We start from the raw sequence: 19456 nt of genomic DNA, 5'->3' as shown, positions 1-19456 counted from the left end.
ATCCGTCTATCCATCCGTCTATCCATCCGTCTATCCATCCATCCATCCATCTATCCATCCATCTATCCATCTATCTAGCTATCTAGCTATCTAGCTAGCTATCTAGCTAGCTAGCTCTCTGTCTCTGTCTGTCTGTGTGTCTTTCTTTCTTTCTTTCTTTCTTTCTTTCTTTCTTTCTTTCTTTCTTTCTTTCTTTCTTTCTTTCTTTCTTTCGAATACCTGAAGATTTGTGGAAAGCTGAGCTGAATTCTACGAGGCACTCTCGGGGAGGCGAGCGCTAGCTAGCTAGCTAGCTATCAAGCTGGCTATCTATCTAGCTAGCTCTCTCTCTGTCTCTGTCTCTCTCTGTCTGTGTCTTTCGTTCTTTCGTTCTTTCTTTCTTTCTTTTGTATGCCTCAAAATTTGTGGAAAGCTGAGCTGAATTCTACGAAGCACTCTCGGGGAGAACAAGATGCGTTCAGGTTCAGTCCATACTGGGTGGTGTTGAAATGGGAGGCTTATCCCATCCAGAACTCAATTTGCTGGACTTTGCGGCCGCAGAATCACAAGAGACTGACAAATAGAGTCGGAGAGGCAGCTTGAGTAATGAGCAAACAATGTTTTGAGAACTCCAAACAGTGGCAACGTGCTTCCCCAGACATCCACTTTTAGACTTTAAACACAAACAAAGGCAAGGAACATTTGGTGGAGCCGTGCACTGAGTTCAACACACACAAATAGCGATGGCAGCTAAAGACATAACAGGTCTTGTCATGCTAACTGCAGCCATAAAAGCATTCAGGTCAAGAGCCACTCATGAATAAAGATGAACGTGTGGCCTTTCCACAGGCTGCGTCAAATCTCTCTCTCCTTCCACACTTACTCAGACATGAAGGACAAAGACAATTCACTGCATGCATAAACAATCGGCGGAGAATAAGAAGCAAAGAGGAGAAAGCTCACAGGACGACAAACTGTCGTGACCCCATTTTCCCTTTTACCATAAATCAGTCACTTCTGAGGAACAAGACCTTTGACCCCCTGCAGAGGCCCCATCACCCTCAAAATGACACTTGACGCACAAAAGCAAGCCCTAAGCGACAAAAAAAAAAAAGATAACTGCCCAAGAGCAAGATCGGGCATTTTTATTCAGTATCACCTGGAAGAAATTTTAAAAAAATCATAATATTGAATTTGATTTATATCAAATTTGGCCTACTTTTACTGAGCCAATCTAAAATATAGTTTTTTAATTACTGTTTATCAACCAATCATTGTTGGATTACTTTGTTAAAATTCAGGAAAAAAACCAAAACAATATCACACAAGAAACATGAATGATGTTTTGCCAACTTTGACGAAACACAAACAACAAATCAGTCAGCTTTTCACACATTATATTATATGTGACAGCCTGAAATTAAGATTTGGACAATTTTTTGTGAAAGAATGTCAGGAAACAATTAATTTGATAATTTATTGATGATGAATCGCTCACTCGCCAGATGAGCAAATGTGTGAAACTTCCTCGTTGAATCTCCTTCCCATTTCCAAAAATGATGACAATGCAAATCGGAACTACGTACGAGATCGGAGTTGCTTCTCTGGCCGCCGCTGTCAACAACTTGCGGCGAGTGACAAAGTGCGCTTTCAGACATCAGCGCCGCCATACGCTAGCAAGCACAAGACGCCAGTTTGTACAAGCAAACACAAGGATGCTTGTGAAGGACCAGAACTTTTCCTCAAATGGGTTCTGGACACACTGCTGCTGTGTGTGTGTTGGGGGAGTGGTGTGGGGGGGCAATGGGTGTGTTTGGGTGTGTATTTGCAAGAATGTGACCGTGTGAGTGCATGTTTGGGTGCCTGCATGCATTACAAGCGCGAGTGTATATCGCTTGCGTTGAGCTGTGATTGGCTGACAATCATCTCCACAAGATTCAGAAGATTTTGAGACATCAAGCGAGCAAAAAAAGCTCCCACTATTGTCTCCTTTGAATCTTTGATGGACTTCACTGACTTTGCTCTCCAAGTCAAGTGTTTCGATGTTTTTATTACACTCAACTTCTTTGTTCATTCAAACGTGACCTCAAAATTGCAAGCGGCAAGACAATACGGACCCAATGTGTTCCAGCGCCCATTTGTCTCCTGTCTGTAATTAATGGAGGGGATTTTTCTGTTGCCTCGATGCTCATCAATCATTGGTGTCAAACTCAAGGCCCGGGGGCCAGATGCGGCATGCCATATCATTTTATGTGGCCCGCGAAGACAAATTTTGTGTCATTACTAAAATGACAAATTGTCTTCACTTAAAAAAAATAGATATTGCTGGCAATTTTTATTTTTAAAATATTCGAACGACAAAAATGAGTTTGACACCCCTGCTCAACAGATGACCCCGCCTCCATGCCAACCAGAAATAAGAAGCATTCAAAGCAGGAGGGCGAGGGAAGTTTTTTCTTCTGAGCATGCTCACCTCTGCAGTGAGGACCCTCGTCCCATCCGTCGGAGCAGTCGGGAACTCCGTCGCACAGTTTGCTCATGTGGAGGCAAACGTCAACGTCCAAGCAGCCGTGCTCATTGACGGGACATTTGCTCACTCGGTTGTGCAAGCCTGAAAACCAAACGCAAGGTTAGATTGGAGAAAGAAGTATTTTATTGTTTGGACGGAGCAGCCATTTTCTTCCAGGGAAGTCCAAGGTGTTTCCAGTCCAAACACAAAAATCAAACATGCATGCCCCAACAACACGACAACAACATTTTGATTCCATTTCTCCCACAGTTGTGTCCAATTCTCAGGCCAAACAGTTTGCTTTGGCTCTTTTTCATCCTTCCTGCGCCTCCTTTTCCTCCCTCGTTGCTCTCCCTTTCCAACATCTGCTGGCTGACCCATTTTACCAAAACACTCAAGATGCAAGTTCACCCCCTGCAGAAAAAGACTTCTGCAGCAGCAATTGTGCTGGTGCTGAAGTTTGAAGAACAACTCATTGGATACTTTTGTCAGGAACATCATTTGTTATCTGTGGCAATAATACCCCCCCCCCCCCCAGCTTCCATGGTCGAGCAGCGGAGAGCAAAAAGTGCCACATTCAAAAACAATGGCTGTTTGTGTACACGTGCAGCTCTCCCACTTTGCTGCCTCAGCCTCTAAGCCTGCCCGATTTACATTCAATAAATGACCAAGTCCACGTGAACTTTGCTAACAGGAACTCCCCGCAGCTCACGGCACATTCCATCGCTGTGTAGTAGTAAATCAATTAAATCTTTATTCTCAGTCTTATATTTGCAAAATATATTTGCATCAAAGTGGTGCTTTTCACAAGACACTGCTTTTTTGTCACAAACTACTAGTACCGGTTGGTGAACCCATGTTCATCTGCTGACTACAAACAAATATAAAAACTAGAAATAGATTTTTTTTTTTCCTGCCTTGATTGTCACAGAGTGCCAAATTCTGTGGGTTGGGCAAGATCAAGCAAATTGTTGAATGGGAACACAGAGCGCCTCTCGCAGTGGCGGGGAGACCAAAAAAAAAAAAAAAAAAAAAAAAACCAAAGACGCTTATGCGCTCTGTTACATTGTAGGAAGTTGTCGGTGGTGTGCGTGCAACAATGTGCTTGCTCATGCTGGCACCAAGAGATGCGCCGCAAGATTGCTCCTTGTTGGAATATGAGGCCCATGAAAGATTGAGACAATAAATGAATCAATGAATGAATGAATTAAAAAACACAGACTTAAATAAATAAATACATAAATAAATAAATGAATAAATGCAGGCTTAAATAAATAAATGGACACAAACAAATACAGACACAAATAAATAAATACATACATAAATAAATAAATAAATAATTAAATGATAACAAATAAATAAATGCTGGCACAAATAAATAAAGTCAGACACAAATAAATAAATAAATGCTTAAATAAATAAATGGACACAAATAAATAAATAAATGATAACAAATAAATAAATGCTGAGACAAATAATTAAAGTCAGACACAAATAAAAAATAAATCAAATAAATGATAACAAATAAATAAATGCTGACAAATAAAAAATAAAAAAAAAATAAAAATAAAAAAATAAAAATAAATAGATGGTGCAGCTTTGGTCAGAGACGCAAAGGGGGCAGCGAATAAATAAATAAATAAATAAATAAATGGTGCAGCTTTGGTCAGAGACGCAAAAGGGGCGGCGGGATTAGTGAAGCAAGGCTGCGTTCAAATCTTGCTGGTGGCTTCTTGTAATACTGCAATTTCCTATCCAAAAGTTCTTCTTGACTTAAACATGAATTAAATGCCTGTGGACTTTTATGAAGCCCCCAGTAGTGCAGTTGAAGTTGTTGTTTGAAGGATTTGAGTGCGCAATAAAGACACATAATGATGATTTCCATTTAAAAAAAAGCCCAGCCTCAATCTTCCTTCATAAATTGGAGATTACAAGATATGCTCCACTTTATTGAAATCGCTATTGCACAATCTCCTTGCCAAATTGGGTTTGCAGCCCAACAGCTCGACCTCTGAAGCAACATATTTTCATTTTGGGCATAAAGGTGTACTTTTTCTTCCTGCGTCTCTACTTTGACGCTCGTGACAGAACACTCAAGTGGGCCACATCAACAAGAATTGAAGACAGTGGTGCCAGAGTGGCGTGAGAAAGTCCTGTGTGCTCGCTCGCTCGCCCTCCCTCTTTGCGTTGATAGCTCGCTGAAGATGAGGAGGACTCAGGACGGGCGAGCGAGCGAGCTCCATTTGCAGGGCTTTGCTCCTTCCTATGGGGGCAGCGTGTCACCACCCCCCCCTGAGCCTACAGTTACATGACTGATTACAGGTTGTAAAATGAGCCCCCCCCCCTACTATAAAAGGTGTCCCACTACAAAAAGCGCTTTAAAAGCACATAATGGTGTCTCCGTTCTCGGCCTACAAGTTAATCTGCTCATTTTCCTTTTTCTGTGGAATCACTCTCTCTCTCCACACGGCTCCTTCTCGAGCTGGCTCGTTGGTCCCGGAAAGGCACAGATAAGCAACGGCGTGTGGGCTGCAGCTGCACGGCAATGATAACGTTGTCCGTCCGTCAAACCTTCCTCCGAGTTCAGCCCCAGGAAAATGGAAATAAAATGGCCACGTGTGAAAATGGTCATTTTGATACACCCCGCCCAATTTATTCAGGTCAAACTTCCATCAGAAATGGCCTCGAGTGGCAGCTTGTTGGCAGTCCAACGGAGACGCCCGCAACTTTTTGATGTGGGAAAGGGTTCCTTCTCCTGACATGCTAAGGCTTCCTCAAACATCTGTTCCTAGTCTCCGGCTCCACCGCAATGAATGCGCTTGGAGCAATTATAGAATCATAATGAGGTGCAGACGCTGTCTTTTGTTTGATTGAAAAGGACACAAAAGGAGTTTGAAAAAGAAAAAAAAACTCTGACGCAGCATATTGAATTTTAACAAAAGGGATCGACTGCGTTTCAAATGACCTTTGTAGGATAACGAAAAAAAGCACGAGCATAAATTTACCGACTTAGTGAGCAGTAATTATCAGTAACACACAAAATGGAGGTTAAAAGTGTTTTGATAGAACGTAGAAGAGGTTTAAGAGAAGGCCTGTCCTTTCGATTCTTGTTATTGTATCCGCATTAAATCACTCCTGACCCAAATAGATAACAAAAATTATCTTTACAACGGCAATAAGAAGCCAGTTCGGAGAAATCGAGCGATTGGCACTTTCAGACTGCAAGTGGCAAAAGCCAACTCGGCTGCTTTTCCATTCCTCTGAGTCACAGCAGGAGGTGAAATCATCTTTTCCTCCAAACTCGGATCTCCAGAGGTCATGCAAACTCAGAGTGCTTTTTGTTTTCTGATCATCTGAGCGTTAAAGCTAACCTCCGGGCCAAACTCGCTCGCCGAGAAGGAAAAGCGCTTTGGTTTCAGTAAGACGTCTTGAAGGATCTCGGCGGACGAGAGAAGCGCATCAGCGGACAGCAAAGCGGCGGGCCGAATGGAGCGCGTGGCTAATTGAGCGCAACGTTGCTATTTTGAGATGAAGAACACCACCGCTGTCTGTCAGCGCCTCAGTCTCAATTCATTCACAAGCATTCGCTTAACCGCTGCCGAGCTTTTTTTTTTTTAGGAATAATTGGTTGAAGACATTCATGTTTGGACAAGATACAACTTTTGATTTTGTGAATGACTTTAAAATTGAATTTTAACAGTTCAAGATGGCAAATTTATAATGTGGGGCCTCATAAATAAATAAATAAATAAATAAATAAATAAATCGAGTGGGCAACATGAGGCCTAAAATAAATAAATAAATATTTAAAAAAAAAAATTTTTTTTTTTTTTTAAAAATCAAGCTAACATGAGATCTCAAACAAAAAAAAATAAAAATATCAAGCTCTCTTGTCAACTAAATCAGCTGTAAGCGGCTCCACTCAACTATCAACTGTCAATCAAATCCCATTGACCTGAAGACACAAATGCCATTTTGTCCAGCTTTTCTTTTTTTTTTTCTCTCTCTCTCTCTACACACACTGTTTGAGGCGTGAAAATCTCTCCACCCTGTCCCGATGTCATCTTGCAGCAAACATGCATCATGGACTTGCTATCTCTTACCAATGCAATGTGCTTCCAAATGACAACCAGAAGGAAACGCCTCCATTATCAATCAATCATATTTTTTTTTCCCCATTTCATGACGTCATGTAGCAAGTGTCGCACTTATTAAGAGTTGACTTCATTTTCTGCACAATGAAAATAGAATGCAAGAAAACAAGAACCTTGGAGCCGCCTGTCATCTTCCTGTCTGGACATAAAAGTGAGGAAGCTCTTGCGGCGTGACAGTCGGCCTTGTGGCACACGCTGACGCTACAATAAAATCCCAAAAAGAAGGCGGGACCATCTACGGAGACGGCAACAGTCGACTGCGAGCCAGACAAGAGCAGACCCGTCCCCGAACAAAACATAATTTGACACTGCCGCCTTCCTGGATTCACGACACTCAAAGCACCCAGAAAATGAGACGACATCAGCCGCTTAGAAGTCAAATGGCGATTCTTTTGACGTGCGGTCAGAAAATGCATACTCACAAATGTCGGGCGACTCGTCGGAGCCATCTGGACAGTCCTTCTCCCCGTCGCAGCGCCAACCTTTGGAGATGCAGGTCATCAGGTCTTTACACACAAATTGCTTGGGACTGCACGTCCTGGTTTGCTCCTCGGCTTTGGGAGCTGAGAAAAAAAAACAAAATTGGACTCTTTAGTTTGCTGTCTTAAGCCATTTGGCACTCCGGTTTTCATTGTTTTGTCGTTTGAGCAAACAGGTAGATGTCCTGCAAACAATCTGGTGTGACATTTGACTGGATAGGTTTGGATTAGCGTCAAGCAACGACCATCCAAGCCGAGCAAACCATTTCATGTTGTCTTTTCAGCTAGCCGCTTGACAGCAGCGCAAAGGTTTCATTGTGATTCTCGAGCCCTCTTTCGCCCTGGATGACTCGCCTCACCTACGTGCTTGGCAGGAAGAGAGCTGTTTAAGACGGAGGGAGGGAGGGAGGGAGCTTTGCTAGCAATGGCCGGACTCCAACTCCCGAGCACAAATGAGCAAAAGCGCCGACCTCGGCGTCCCCTCGCAATCTGACCAAGCTTTGGTCTCCGTGAAACGGGAAATAAAGCATTGCGCCTTCTAATGCAGTCTGACATTTGGAGAGAACCTTTAAGTCTAATTTGATTTGGGGGCTGGCTGAGGAGGGGCGAAAACTGGCTTCTAAAAGCCACGAGAATATTTCATACCAAGATGTGATTTGTTGATTCATCTAGCAAGTCACTCTTCTTTTTTTTTTTTTGCTAAATTTGCCAGGGTGCTAGAGAATTTTGGAAGAGCCGAGCTCAGGATGACCTGTTGAACGAGTTGAGTCAGAGGAAAGGTGACCCCCAAATTACAAGGGTATGCAAGCAACATACAAACATAAAAAGACAACAATTTCCGGTCTCCTCAGACCCATTTGAAGCTTCGGTACCACAAATACGCGTTCGTACAAAGTGTACATTGGACCTTGTCATGCGCTGTCCAAACACTGAAGTGCCCGCAAGCACAGTGGCATGGCAAAAAGTATTAAACACGAACGAGTGAGCTAAAGCAAAGGCGCAAACAACTAAGTGCAAATTTTGGTTCATTTTTAAAACAAATTTTAATGAGGTACTATTGGTCTGGAGGTATGTATGTATATGACAAGTCACGCAAAACACATTTGTTAATTTAAAAACAAAATTTTATTTATTAATATGTGTATTTATTTTTGGATATTTTTATTAATATTTTTAAATATTTTAATATTTTTGTTTTGGGTGTCCAAGTGCAACTTTTTGTTATCATTTTGAGTTTTTTAATCAGGTACTACTGGTCTGGAGGTATCATTTATTAATTTAAAAATAAAATTGTATTTATTATTATGTGTATTTATTTTTTATATTATTATATTAATATTAATAAATAAAATAAATAAATAGAATACATTAAAAAATAATAATAAGCTGCTGTCAAAATATTGAATTTGCTGCCAGTCGAAGAGTTTTTGACGCTCCTTGAAAATGGTGCACACGAGAAGAAGCATCCTCCATGTTGGCCGATGGATTTGAATCAAGCCCGTTTTGTGATTGTTTATGTTTGGCTGCCCGAGTGGATTTTGATGCAAAAGGTAACCTAAAGTAACAAGCAAGCAGCGAAATTTTTCAACTTGAAAGTTGCTGACGCTGCAGTTCAAAGAATGAAAGGAGGAAATGTGTGTTTTGAAGAATTTGCTTGATATGTCTTCTAAGTAGCAACTTCAACCGATTGAAAGGTCAAAAGTGAAAGTCCTGTAGCCAAATCCCACAGGCAAACCATTTGCATGATGAGGAACACCAGGAGAACCAGGGCAGATGGAAGTTGTTAGTCCTGAATTTTTGTGCCGCATGAATAATTCACATGTCGAGGCCTTTGGGACGTATTAAGGAATACCAAAGTCAACTTAGAGAGAAGCAATATGCGTAGCAGCTGAAAAGAAGGAAGGATGAAGAGCAACGTTTGGAGGGCAAAGACAGCTTCAGCTTGATTGGAGCTGAGAATGGACTGGAAGAACTTCAATGAAAACATTGCTGGCTCTTGTCGTCATCTTGTCTTCACTGCTGCTCTTGCACTTTGTTCGAACGTCTCTCATTACGAAAAATACCGATTATCAAGAGATGGCGAGTCAACACAAGATGATCCGAACAGCAACATTGATGCTAATGGGACTTTCCAAGGAGTAGAACCAACCAACCGTTGTCTGAGCGTTAGCAGCTAGTTAGCTAACATGGAGATGTGCTCTGCTGCTTCACATGTAAAAGGAACTTTGGAGATTACCTTTTAAATGGGAAGTCGAGCCAACAATTGTCTTTGTAAAAATATGTCCTACGCAGCCCAGCTTCTGATTATTGTTTGCTTTGTAGAATATGAATGAAAAAAATCCACCAGTTGTTATTCATCTCAGGGGGCGGCCATTTTGACACTGGATGACATCATTACAGTTGTCAGCTCACAACCAATCACAGCTCAGCGGTTTTATCAAGCAGAGCCGCGATGGCCGATTGAGATGGTCATCTAATTCCTGCACGGACTGGCCCGTGTGTGAAAATCATCCCCGAGAAGCCGAGAATTTTGCTTCAATCAAATCATTCAAAGTTACTCAATGAACCGCCGCACCTCTCGCTGATATTATCTGAGGGCTGGCAGATGTTTGCAGCGTCAGTATGAGAGGAAAAGGTGAGGTCAGGTGCAACCAAAAGGCTTGGGCAAACAGAGCAAAGTCTGAAGTCAGTCCAAAGTTTCACAAACAAACACAGAAGAGACGAGAACATTTTATGTGACAATTATTCTACGAGGAAATAGATCCTTCCCGGCGTGTTGATTTTATTTTTTTGTACATTCCGTGGATCATTATCAGACGACACCAAGAAGTTCAGCTGAGGAATTTGGGAAGAACTCCATTTCTGACCCTTTGGTCATGGACACAAAAAGGAACCTCAATGCAGACAAAATATTTGTTATTTTCCACTTCATTGGTATCAGCTTGCCCTCAATTTCCATAGCAAGTTTCCAATTTTGAATTTTGCTAACTTTCAACTTCACAAGAGGAGACATTCTGTCTGTCAGTCAGTCCGCTGCTTGACTTGCTGCAGCTTTGAGCATTTGTGAAGGCAAGACTTTTACGAGCGCCTCGAGTAAAAGCCGTCTGTTCAGCACTAAAGTGCCTTGACTTTTTCACCTTCCCCTCGCTAATCCCCTGTCATTCATAAAATACAGCCCCCTCTTTCGCTTATTATTTGGCACTATTTCTAATTCAGATCAAACCTGCTCCATCTTAAGTTGACCCAGAGAACAAATATAGAAGAACTTCCATATCATTTCCTGGCTGTGACGTAACCATACGTCCGTTTGACCAAATTCCTCTGGCTGAGGTTTATTTCACTTTTCAGCTGGTTCCTCCCTCCCTCCCTCCCCCTCGAGGCGATCCCATCTACGTTGGATTAATGGTCTCCCTGTACCCAGATGTTCCACGCTTGCGATGGAGGAGAAGGGAGGAGCTTTGGGACTTTTTGGAAGCCCTGCTATGGCTTTCACCCTCTCCAAGCATTTGCTTACGTAGATCATATCTAACGACACACACACGCGTGGAACTTTGGAGCTTCATGGGGACAATGTGAGAACACAAGTATGCATACACTCGGCTCTTCAACTCTCCCTTTGCTCATTGTGAGATGAATTTATGAGCCTCCCTCCAAGCCTCAACAGGTCGATGCTGTTAAAATGTCGTTAGTCGAGTCAAGGAGGATGCAAGCTCATTGTTTGAGGGCAAACCGTGCAGTCAGCAACCTTCCACTTTTGGTATTGGGACATGAGTCTTATAAACACACAGATATTGAAAGGAGATAGAAACCGCCACAAAATCGCTATTCTGATTTTACGTCAATGCCGCAAAGCCGCGTCTGTCTTCATTTTGCAAATCACAAAAAAGGCAGGCCCCCCTTGAATCAAATCACATCGGTGCGCCACTTTGAATCGATGGAAGGTAGGGAGCATTAGATGAAGCTGCTGCGGTGTGGCTGAAGCCGCTTTGTGTGTCCGTGTGCGCTGCACGGGCCTTTTGTGCACAAAATCAAGTGGTCCCGCTTTCTTTGGGGTATGACAGTGTTGAAGCAGCCAACAGGCGTCTTACCTTCGGCTGCGCGGCTCGGAGCGATGACCCCCAAGCTGAGGAGAAATCCCAAATAGAGCCAGCTCATCGCCATCTCCTGACTAAGCACTCACTGCTATCGGGGAAAGCAGCAGTGGTGTCTGGGGTGGTACTTTGCCCGGATCTCTAAACCCAAAGTAGTCCGATCGAGCACCTCATCCGAGCTCCAGCTCCGATATCATCCGGGTGGGAATCGTTCGGTTGCACCCTCAGTCCAGCACGCCTCTTCTTTTTCTTCTTCGGGCGAGGAAGAAATGGAAAAGCCGCTGAGTGAAGCTCAGCTCAGGTTAGACGAGGCGCTGTGCTGCAGCAGTACTGTCATGTAAGATACAGGAAGGGGCGCTCAGCTTTCAAACATCATGCACACGGTGTGGCTGGCCCCTCTTAGCACACACTCACCACCATGCATGCCAGCACCACCTCCACAAGCTCGCTCCCGCGCACGCACACGCGAGAACACCGGCTCCTCTCACAGGATTCCGCAAATCAAATGACGGGCAATTACAAAATGCCCAAATGATAGCCGCGTTCGTCCAAAGTGTCTCCTCGAACGTGCAAGCGCGTGAGTGGATGCTAAATGTGCAGCTCCAAGCACCGTGGACGAGCCTGTGACGTAACCAGCATGATTCCACACACACAAAAAAACCGAGTCGCGGACGGCCACTGCGCATGCGTCACCTTACCTCCCTTTTTGTGCTTTTTTAGTACACTGTCGAGTTGGGATTGCGGGAGTGAGCTCAATTCGTGATGGGACCTTTGTACTGTATAAGCACGTGTGAAATGTGTTCAATGATTTTCAATAAAATCGTATCATAATGACAAATGGCAACATTTGAATGAGTGGGTGAATTTGCTACAATTCTGCAATTTGTAGAAATAATCTAAGGGGAGGCAAAATCAACGTATTTTTTTATTCACGTTTCGTTTCACTTACTTTGACACACTTATTACCACACAACAGGAATTCCAAGTGAAAAGAGAGTTTGGTGAAGCCCAATGAATAGACCTCTGCGTTTCATGACAAATGGCGCCCTCTAGTGGTAATGAGAACGGTTTGAATTTTTGTTTTAATTCTTAGACAATTTATTAACGCCACCAAGGCGAAGAATTTTTGAAACTTTGAAGTTTGATAGCTGATCTCTTTAATTTAATCACGCAACCGTGAATTGCGTATTTTAGGGCGCTCTGTTTTGTTGACAATTGAACAGCACTGTATTGTACAGTAAAGCTGCTACGAGAAGTTTTCATCTATGAAATGACAAATAACAAGGAAAACAAATTCACACAAAAATAAGATACACTGGTGATCAACAATAATGGCAAATTAGAGAGGAAAACAAACTCAATAATAAAATTATATTTCTTCAGCAAGTTTATGCAACTACTTGACTCCTTTGAATCATTTATCTCGACCGAGTTTATCAACCTTTCTAGGAGCTTAGCGCGCCTTGCATGAAAGTCAGACAATTATTCTCAAGCATCAAAGCTACATCAAGACAAATGCATGCAGAAGATGCCCCAAAATTTCTTTAATCACTTAATCCGTCGGCTCTACGTTCCCCACATTCAAGACGATAAAAAAGAGCTTCGCAAGATTCAAGAGTTTTGATTCTCCATGTTTGAGCGTGCCGAACAAGGAATTTGATCACAGCCTCTGTTCATCATTTAGGTGACTAACAACACTCAGGACGTGTGAAAGATGACATCTCAAACATCCCCTGATTTTAAACTCCCAGGAGGGCAAGGAAAAACTCAAAACTCCAACTCGGGGAAATGAGAAACCTTGAGAAGAGACCACAGATGGGAGGGTTCCATTTTCCAGGATGACCAGGCTGCAATGGATGCAGAGAGGACACATGTACAGTAGTTCAAACCGACTGCAACCTGGGTGAGAAGGTCTGTAGAGATGTTACTTGCACATTTCCTGGCCCTGGACAGGTACAAGTCTTGGATAGATGGGAGGTCGATTCCAATTATAAAGTGTTCTTAGTGTGACTTTCGGCAGCACCGACATGTCGGGGCTTTATTGGGCCGGATCTTCATCTCGACGAACTTCAGGTTAAAATTGTCCCAGTTCAAACTACGAGCACATCCTTTAATGTAGCTCCTGTTCAGGTCAGTGTTGCCACAGCGATTGTACCACCAACCGGAGCCATGAGTAGAGGCGCAATTGAAATCTGTATACATGTCTTGGTCGCGGTCGTTGGTGGTGAACTTCATCCCAGACGAGGTGCGGAGGCCATCGCCTGCAAAGCACATAAACTTGATTTTGACATCACGCAGGCTCTCCAGTGCGCGCGCTGGCAGTGGGAGTCGCTACCTGCGTTTCCCGAGTAGCCGTCCACAAGCAGCGGGTAGCCGTCCCTCTCGGGGTCCATCAAGTTCAGACCTACCGAGAAGTTGTCGTAGACAGCAAAGTATTTGCTGCCATTACAGCAAGTGACGTCGACCCGCAACTGGTAACCGGCAAAGACCGTCAAAGAGTACATTTTCTGCAGGCCTGCAAACACGCAGTGTCACCCGCACAAATGACGAAGGCTTGACAAGAAGGATGTCTTTTAAGGTGTGTGTTTCAGACCTAGCCAGTGATCTCCGGTTAGTGTTCCAAAGCCATTTTTATATGCGTTCCAAGAACGATAGAAATCGACAGACAAATTCTGTCTTCTCTGGATCACCTGCACACACACATGCACGCACACACACCATCAGTTGAGCAAATTAGCATGACTGGCCAACAGGAGGTTCAGCATTGGAAAAGAAAAAGGGGCCAACTTTATTGGTGAACGCATCACAACGGGAACTTTGAGGTGTTTTGGGGCTCAAGCACTTACCGTCCAGCCTCCTCCGTCAAAGCTCATGTTGCAGTAAACATCGAAGGCGTTGAACCCGCTAATAATGTTATAGACTCCATCTTTGAAATTTCCCTCCGCCATGACATCAGTGCAGTCTCTAACCATGAAAACTGAAGCAAAAAAAAAAAAAACCGCGATAGTGCAAAATGGACGCGCGCTTCAAACAAGCACGATGCGCTCGCTCGCTGGCTACCTTTGGGTTCTCTGTGAATTATGGGTAGATCTATAATCTTCGTCTGCAGGCTGGACATAGAATCTGTGGAAGCTGAAGCAAAAAAAATAAATAAATAAATGCAAAAGTGCAAAATGGACACGCGCTTCAAACAAACTAGATGCGCTCGCTCGCTCGCTACCTTTGACTTCTCTGTTAAGTGCGGGTTTATGTACCACCTTCTTCTGCAGGCTGGACATGGAACCCGTCAAAGCCCAACTCGAGTTTTCTTTCAGTTCCTGATTCCAAAGCCCTTTGTCGCTGCGAATCTCCTGGCACATTTTGTCAAGCAGGAGCTGTCTCACGCTCAGTTGCGAGGTCTGATTCGCCTTCAGGTCTCCGAATGACGTCTGCAGCGCCGCCCAGTGGCAGGCAGAGTCGGTACAGTTGTGCTCCGGGGAGTTGTCGAGCAAAGCCGACATCAGCTCGACCAACTCTTCGTCCTCCTGAGGCCTTGAAACATAAAGCTACAATTTAGTTGCCATTCAGCCTTCAAAATTAGAACCACGGGTGGGAATTTGACTTTGGGTGGACAAGTGCATCTGAGCGCGCGTACGTGTTGATCAAGTAGATGATGGCAGCCGTTTGTAAGACAATCACGACCACGATGAACGCAAGGAGAAGGCAGCCGCAGCGTTTCTGAGGAAACAGGCGACAAGCACAAAATAATGTCACAGCCTTCTATCGAGTTTCTTAAAAATGTTTACAACTCGGCCTCACACACACGCTGAAAGATGTGAAGCTACAACCTGCATCGTCCCGAGCTCCATCTCTTCTACGCTGTCCGATCATCTGACGGTGATTTTGGTGGCTATGAAGCAAGTGGGCAATCAGCAAAGTGACACCCACAGAGTTCGGACGCCTCTTAGGCTTTTATTTCGAAGCTTTTGATGTTGGCCTGCACATCGAGACGGGATGGGACGTTCCGTGACGTTCTTTGAGCCTTTGTGAAATTTGAACATTGGATTGTTTTTATTCCCCCCCCTTTTTTTTAATCTCAACTGACATGAATTTTAATACGTGGCGTTTGAAAATACAGCAGCCAGCCAATTGAGCTGAAACGTTTCCAACAGGCGCAGGAACTGTATACGGACAGCAACGGTTTTTCGTTAAATAATCTCAACCTGCAGGGGGCACTAAATACTTACATAATGGAGAGACTTGCGTGTAGGCCACTTTGAAAAAAAATAGAACCGTGAGAGGACTTTTGCAGATAACGACATATTCACAAATGATACTTTGTCCACAATGAACTCCCATTGAATAGCGGAACCCAAAACACCAGGCGAGCGTTGGAGACAAATTAACCTTGCCAATGGAGCGGACTTAACTTTTTTCTTCACCTACTTCCCAAAGGAGAATGTTCACTGAGTGTTACAATACAAGGATAGTTGTGGTCAACGTTACCTGTTTTTTTAAGCTGTGAACCAACCGTTGGCGGTGTCACCCACGCCGGCATGTTGTGTGGGAGGCGGCTTGAAAGCGCGCCAGCCTAAACACTCCCACACCACATGTTCTCCCAAGCCAGAAAGCCTTGCCGCTCTCCAGACACATCTGCACAGAATGCCCCCCTCCCAATCTTCAGATGGCCTGCAGCATAAATCAAGGTCTCACCACAATCTGATTCTGGAGTTGCACCACATGCAGTTATTTGTGTCATGATTCAACAGATACAACTCTGGGATAAAAATAATAATAAATCTAATTACATATTGACTCCCATCAGCCTTGTGTGGCCCCTTGGTTCTTTTGCTGGTGTTTTTAGAGCGAGGCAGCTCCTGAACGAGCTATAGCGAGGAATTCCGAGCATGTGGCGGAGGGCTGTTCTCCCGTCCGCCGGCTCGGCCCGGCCCACCCCTGCGACCCTCCCCCATACTCGAGCATTCCCAACTTCCAGAAATTTTCACAGCAGTCTATCGGTAGATACGGGCGGACAGCTGTTGTGTGCTGCTAAAACACTTTGTCACTCAGATTTATTTGTAAACAATACAGTACAGAACGACTGTCGTTAACTTTATCATAGAAGCTGCATTATTATCACCAATAACCGCATTCCACTTTTCTATGGCTAAGCAACAGCGACATGAGTTATCGAGTACTGGTGAAGGCTGCTGATACCAGCCACCAATACTTCACCTCCCCCCGCAAAATCTGACAATTAAGTCCTCCTTTGCAGTAGTTGGCGCGATAGTGCTGCAGATTGAAACATCCGTGTCGGAAAACTGTTTTAGCCGCAACATGATTAGTCATCGAAGTTGATTTACATGGAATTTGGATTTCAGTTGCAAGGCACATTTATTTGTCCAATGCACGCCTTTCTTTGCAAACCTGAAAGGCTTAAAAAAATCCTACTAAAGTGTTTACTCTTAACAAATGGCTGCTGTAAAAAGGGGAAAGCAAGCTAAGGATTTAACTTCGTAATCCCAATAACACCTGGAAGTCCTTGCTGTATGTGTGTGGGGGGTGTGAGTAGTTCAGACAGACAGCAACCTGGGTGAGAAGGGTCTGTAGAGATGTTACTTGCACGTTTCCTGGCCCTGGACAGGTACAAGTCTTGGATAGATGGGACGTCGATTCCAATTATCAAGTGTTCTTAGTGTGACTTTCGGCAGCACCGACATGTCGGGGCTTTATTGGGCCGGATCTTCATCTCGACGAACTTCACGCCAAAATTGTACCAGTACATAAGACCAGCACATCTTTTCAGGTATATCCCGTTCAGGTTAGTGTCGCCACAGCGATTGTACCACCAACCGGAGCCATAAGGAGAGGCGCAATTCAGATCGTCATACATGTCTTGGTCGCGGTCGTAGGTGGTGAACTTCATCCCAGACGAGGTGAGGAGGCCATCGCCTGCAAAGCACATAAACTTGATTTTAACATCACGCAGGCTCTGGAGTGCGCGCGCTGGCAGTGGGAGTCGCTACCTGCGTTTCCCGAGTAGCCGTCCACAAGCAGCGGGTAGCCCTCCCTCTCGGGGTCCTTCAAGTTCAGACCTACCGAGAAGTTGTCGTAGACAGCAAAGTATTTGCTGCCATTACAGCGAGTGACGTCGACCCGCAACTGGTAACCGGCAAAGACCGTCATAGAGTAAATTTTCTGCAGGCCTGCAAACACGCAGTGTCAACCGCACAAATGACGAAGGCTTGACAAGAAGGATGTCTTTTAAGGTGTGTGTTTCAGACCTAGCCAGTGCTCTCCGGTTACTGTTCCAAAGCCATTTTTATATGCGTCCCAAGAACGAGAGAAAGAGACAGAGCCATCCTGTCTTCTCTGGATCACCTGCACACACACATGCACGCACACACACCATCAGTTGAGCAAATTAGCATGACTGGCCAACAGGAGGTTCAGCATTGGAAAAGAAAAAGGGGCCAACTTTATTGGTGAACGCATCACAACGGGAACTTTGAGGTGTTTTGGGGCTCAAGCACTTACCGTCCAGGCTCCCCCGTCAAAGCTCATGTTGCAGTAAACCTCAAAGGTGTTGAACCCGCTAATAATGGTATAGACTCCATCTTTGAAATTTCCCTCCGCCATGACATCAGTGCAGTCTCTAACCATGAAAACTGAAGCAAAAAAAAAACAAAAACCGCGATAGTGCAAAATGGACGCGCGCTTCAAACAAGCACGATGCGCTCGCTCGCTGGCTACCTTTGCGTTCTCTGTGAATTATGGGTAGATCTACAATCCTCTGCAGGCTGGACATAGAATCTGTGGAAGATGAAGCAAAAAAAAAAAAAATGCAAAAGTGCAAAATGGACACGCGCTTCAAACAAACTAGATGCGCTCGCTCGCTCGCTACCTCTGACTTTTCTGTTAAGTGCGGGTTTATGTACCACCTTCTTCTGCAGGCTGGACATGGAACCCGTCAAAGCCCAACTCGAGTTTTCTTTCAGTTCCTGATTCCAAAGCCCTTTGTCGCTGCGAATCTCCTGGCACATTTTGTCAAGCAGGAGCTGTCTCACGCTCAGTAGCGAGGTCTGATTCGCCTTCAGGTCTCCGAATGACGTCTGCAGCGCCGCCCAGTGGCAGGCAGAGTCGGTACAGTTGTGCTCCGGGGAGTTGTCGAGCAAAGCCGACATCAGCTCGACCAACTCTTCGTCCTCCTGAGGCCTTGAAACATAAAGCTACAATTTAGTTGCCATTCAGCCTTCAAAATTAGAACCACGGGTGGGAATTTGACTTTGGGTGGACAAGTGCGTCCGAGCGCGCGTACCTGTTGATCAAGTAGATGATGGCAGCCGTTTGTAAGACAATCACGACCACGATGAACGGAAGGAGAAGGCAGCCGTAGCGTTTCTAAGCAAACAGGCGACGAGCACAAAATAATGTCACAGCCTTCTATCGAGTTTCTTAAAAATGTTTTCAACTCGGCCTCACACACACGCTGAAAGATGTGAAGCTACAACCTGCATCGTCCCGAGCTCCATCTCTTCTACGCTGTCCGATCATCTGACGGTGGTTTTGGTGGCTATGAAGCAAGTGGGCAATCAGCTAAGTGACACCCACAGAGTTCGGACGCCTCTTTGGCTTTTATTTCGAAGCTTTTGATGTTGGGGACGTTCCGTGACGTTCTTTGAGCCTTTGTGAAATTTGAACATTGGATTGTTTTTATTCCCCCCCCCCCCCCTTTTTTTTTTTTTTTATATCTCAACTGACATGAATTCTAATACGTGGCGTTTGAAAATATAGCAGCCAGCCAATTGAGCTGAAGCGTTTCCAACAGGCGCAGGAACTGTATACGGACAGCAACGGTTTTTCGTTAAATAATCTCAACCTGCAGGGGGCACTAAATACTTACATAATGGAGAGACTTGCGTGTCGGCCACTTTGAAAAAAAATAGAACCGTGAGAGGACTTTTGCAGATAACGACATATTCACAAATGATACTTTGTCCACAATGAACTCCCATTGAATAGCGGAACCCAAAACACCAGGCGAGCGTTGGAGACAAACTAACCTTGCCAATGGAGCGGACGTAACTTTTTTTCTTGAATCTGTGGGGGCAGCCCTCACTGAGTGTTACAATACAAGGATAGTTGTGGTCAACGCTACCTGCTGCTGTGAACCAACCGTTGTCACTCACGCCGGCATGTTGTGTGGGAGGCGGCTTGAAAGCGCGCCAGCCTAAACACTCCCACCACATGTTCTCCCAAGCCAGA

At 44.5% G+C, this 19456-nt stretch overlaps 3 protein-coding genes across 7 annotated transcripts in view; all 3 read right to left on the bottom strand.

Moving 5' to 3' along the window:
* Window positions 1–11837, bottom strand: part of LOC148401468 (low-density lipoprotein receptor-related protein 1-like) — a 43516-nt gene extending 31679 nt beyond the window's left edge. Inside the window, exons 1-4 of one of the 3 annotated variants that reach the window (XM_088399852.1) lie at window positions 11627–11837; window positions 11210–11542; window positions 7065–7205; window positions 2453–2590 (exon numbers count right to left, since the gene is read on the bottom strand). In XM_088399852.1, coding sequence (XP_088255978.1) covers window positions 2453–2590; window positions 7065–7205; window positions 11210–11282 — 352 coding nt within the window. In that variant the 5' untranslated portion in view covers window positions 11283–11542; window positions 11627–11837. Of the gene's footprint in view, window positions 1–2452; window positions 2591–7064; window positions 7206–11209 lie in introns of all 3 variants that reach the window. The other 2 variants (XM_088399843.1, XM_088399860.1) reach the window with 2 other exon arrangements.
* A 287-nt stretch (window positions 11838–12124) lies between these two features.
* Window positions 12125–15849, bottom strand: LOC148401467 (microfibril-associated glycoprotein 4-like). 2 transcript variants are annotated; one of them, XM_088356477.1, is made up of 9 exons: window positions 15698–15849; window positions 15015–15188; window positions 14847–14929; window positions 14433–14743; window positions 14273–14344; window positions 14059–14189; window positions 13806–13902; window positions 13548–13727; window positions 12125–13473 (listed from the first exon to the last, which is right to left on the bottom strand). In XM_088356477.1, the coding sequence occupies exons 4-9, from the start codon at window positions 14710–14712 to the stop codon at window positions 13214–13216; spliced, it is 1020 nt and encodes a 339-aa protein (XP_088212603.1). In that variant the 5' UTR covers window positions 14713–14743; window positions 14847–14929; window positions 15015–15188; window positions 15698–15849; the 3' UTR covers window positions 12125–13213. The 2 variants fall into 2 exon arrangements, with proteins under 2 accessions (XP_088212603.1, XP_088212596.1); XM_088356470.1 differs by having other exon boundaries at window positions 15040–15188.
* Window positions 15850–16246: 397 nt separating this feature from the next.
* LOC148401466 (microfibril-associated glycoprotein 4-like) lies at window positions 16247–18876 on the bottom strand. Of its 2 annotated transcripts, none has more exons than XM_088356457.1 (8): window positions 18703–18876; window positions 18510–18592; window positions 18096–18406; window positions 17945–18004; window positions 17729–17859; window positions 17476–17572; window positions 17218–17397; window positions 16247–17143 (listed from the first exon to the last, which is right to left on the bottom strand). In XM_088356457.1, exons 1-8 carry the CDS (start codon window positions 18721–18723, stop codon window positions 16884–16886), a joined length of 1143 nt encoding a protein of 380 aa, XP_088212583.1. In that variant the 5' UTR covers window positions 18724–18876; the 3' UTR covers window positions 16247–16883. The 2 variants fall into 2 exon arrangements, with proteins under 2 accessions (XP_088212583.1, XP_088212577.1); XM_088356451.1 differs by lacking the exon at window positions 18703–18876 and adding an exon at window positions 18680–18698.
* Between the last annotated feature and the right edge of the window lie 580 nt (window positions 18877–19456).

Source organism: Syngnathus floridae, chromosome 2, assembly GCF_059516105.1.
Source record: "Syngnathus floridae isolate MCC-2025c chromosome 2, RoL_Sflo_1.0, whole genome shotgun sequence".
NCBI lineage: Eukaryota > Metazoa > Chordata > Actinopteri > Syngnathiformes > Syngnathidae > Syngnathus > Syngnathus floridae.
This window is presented reverse-complemented; position numbering and strand designations above follow the sequence as displayed.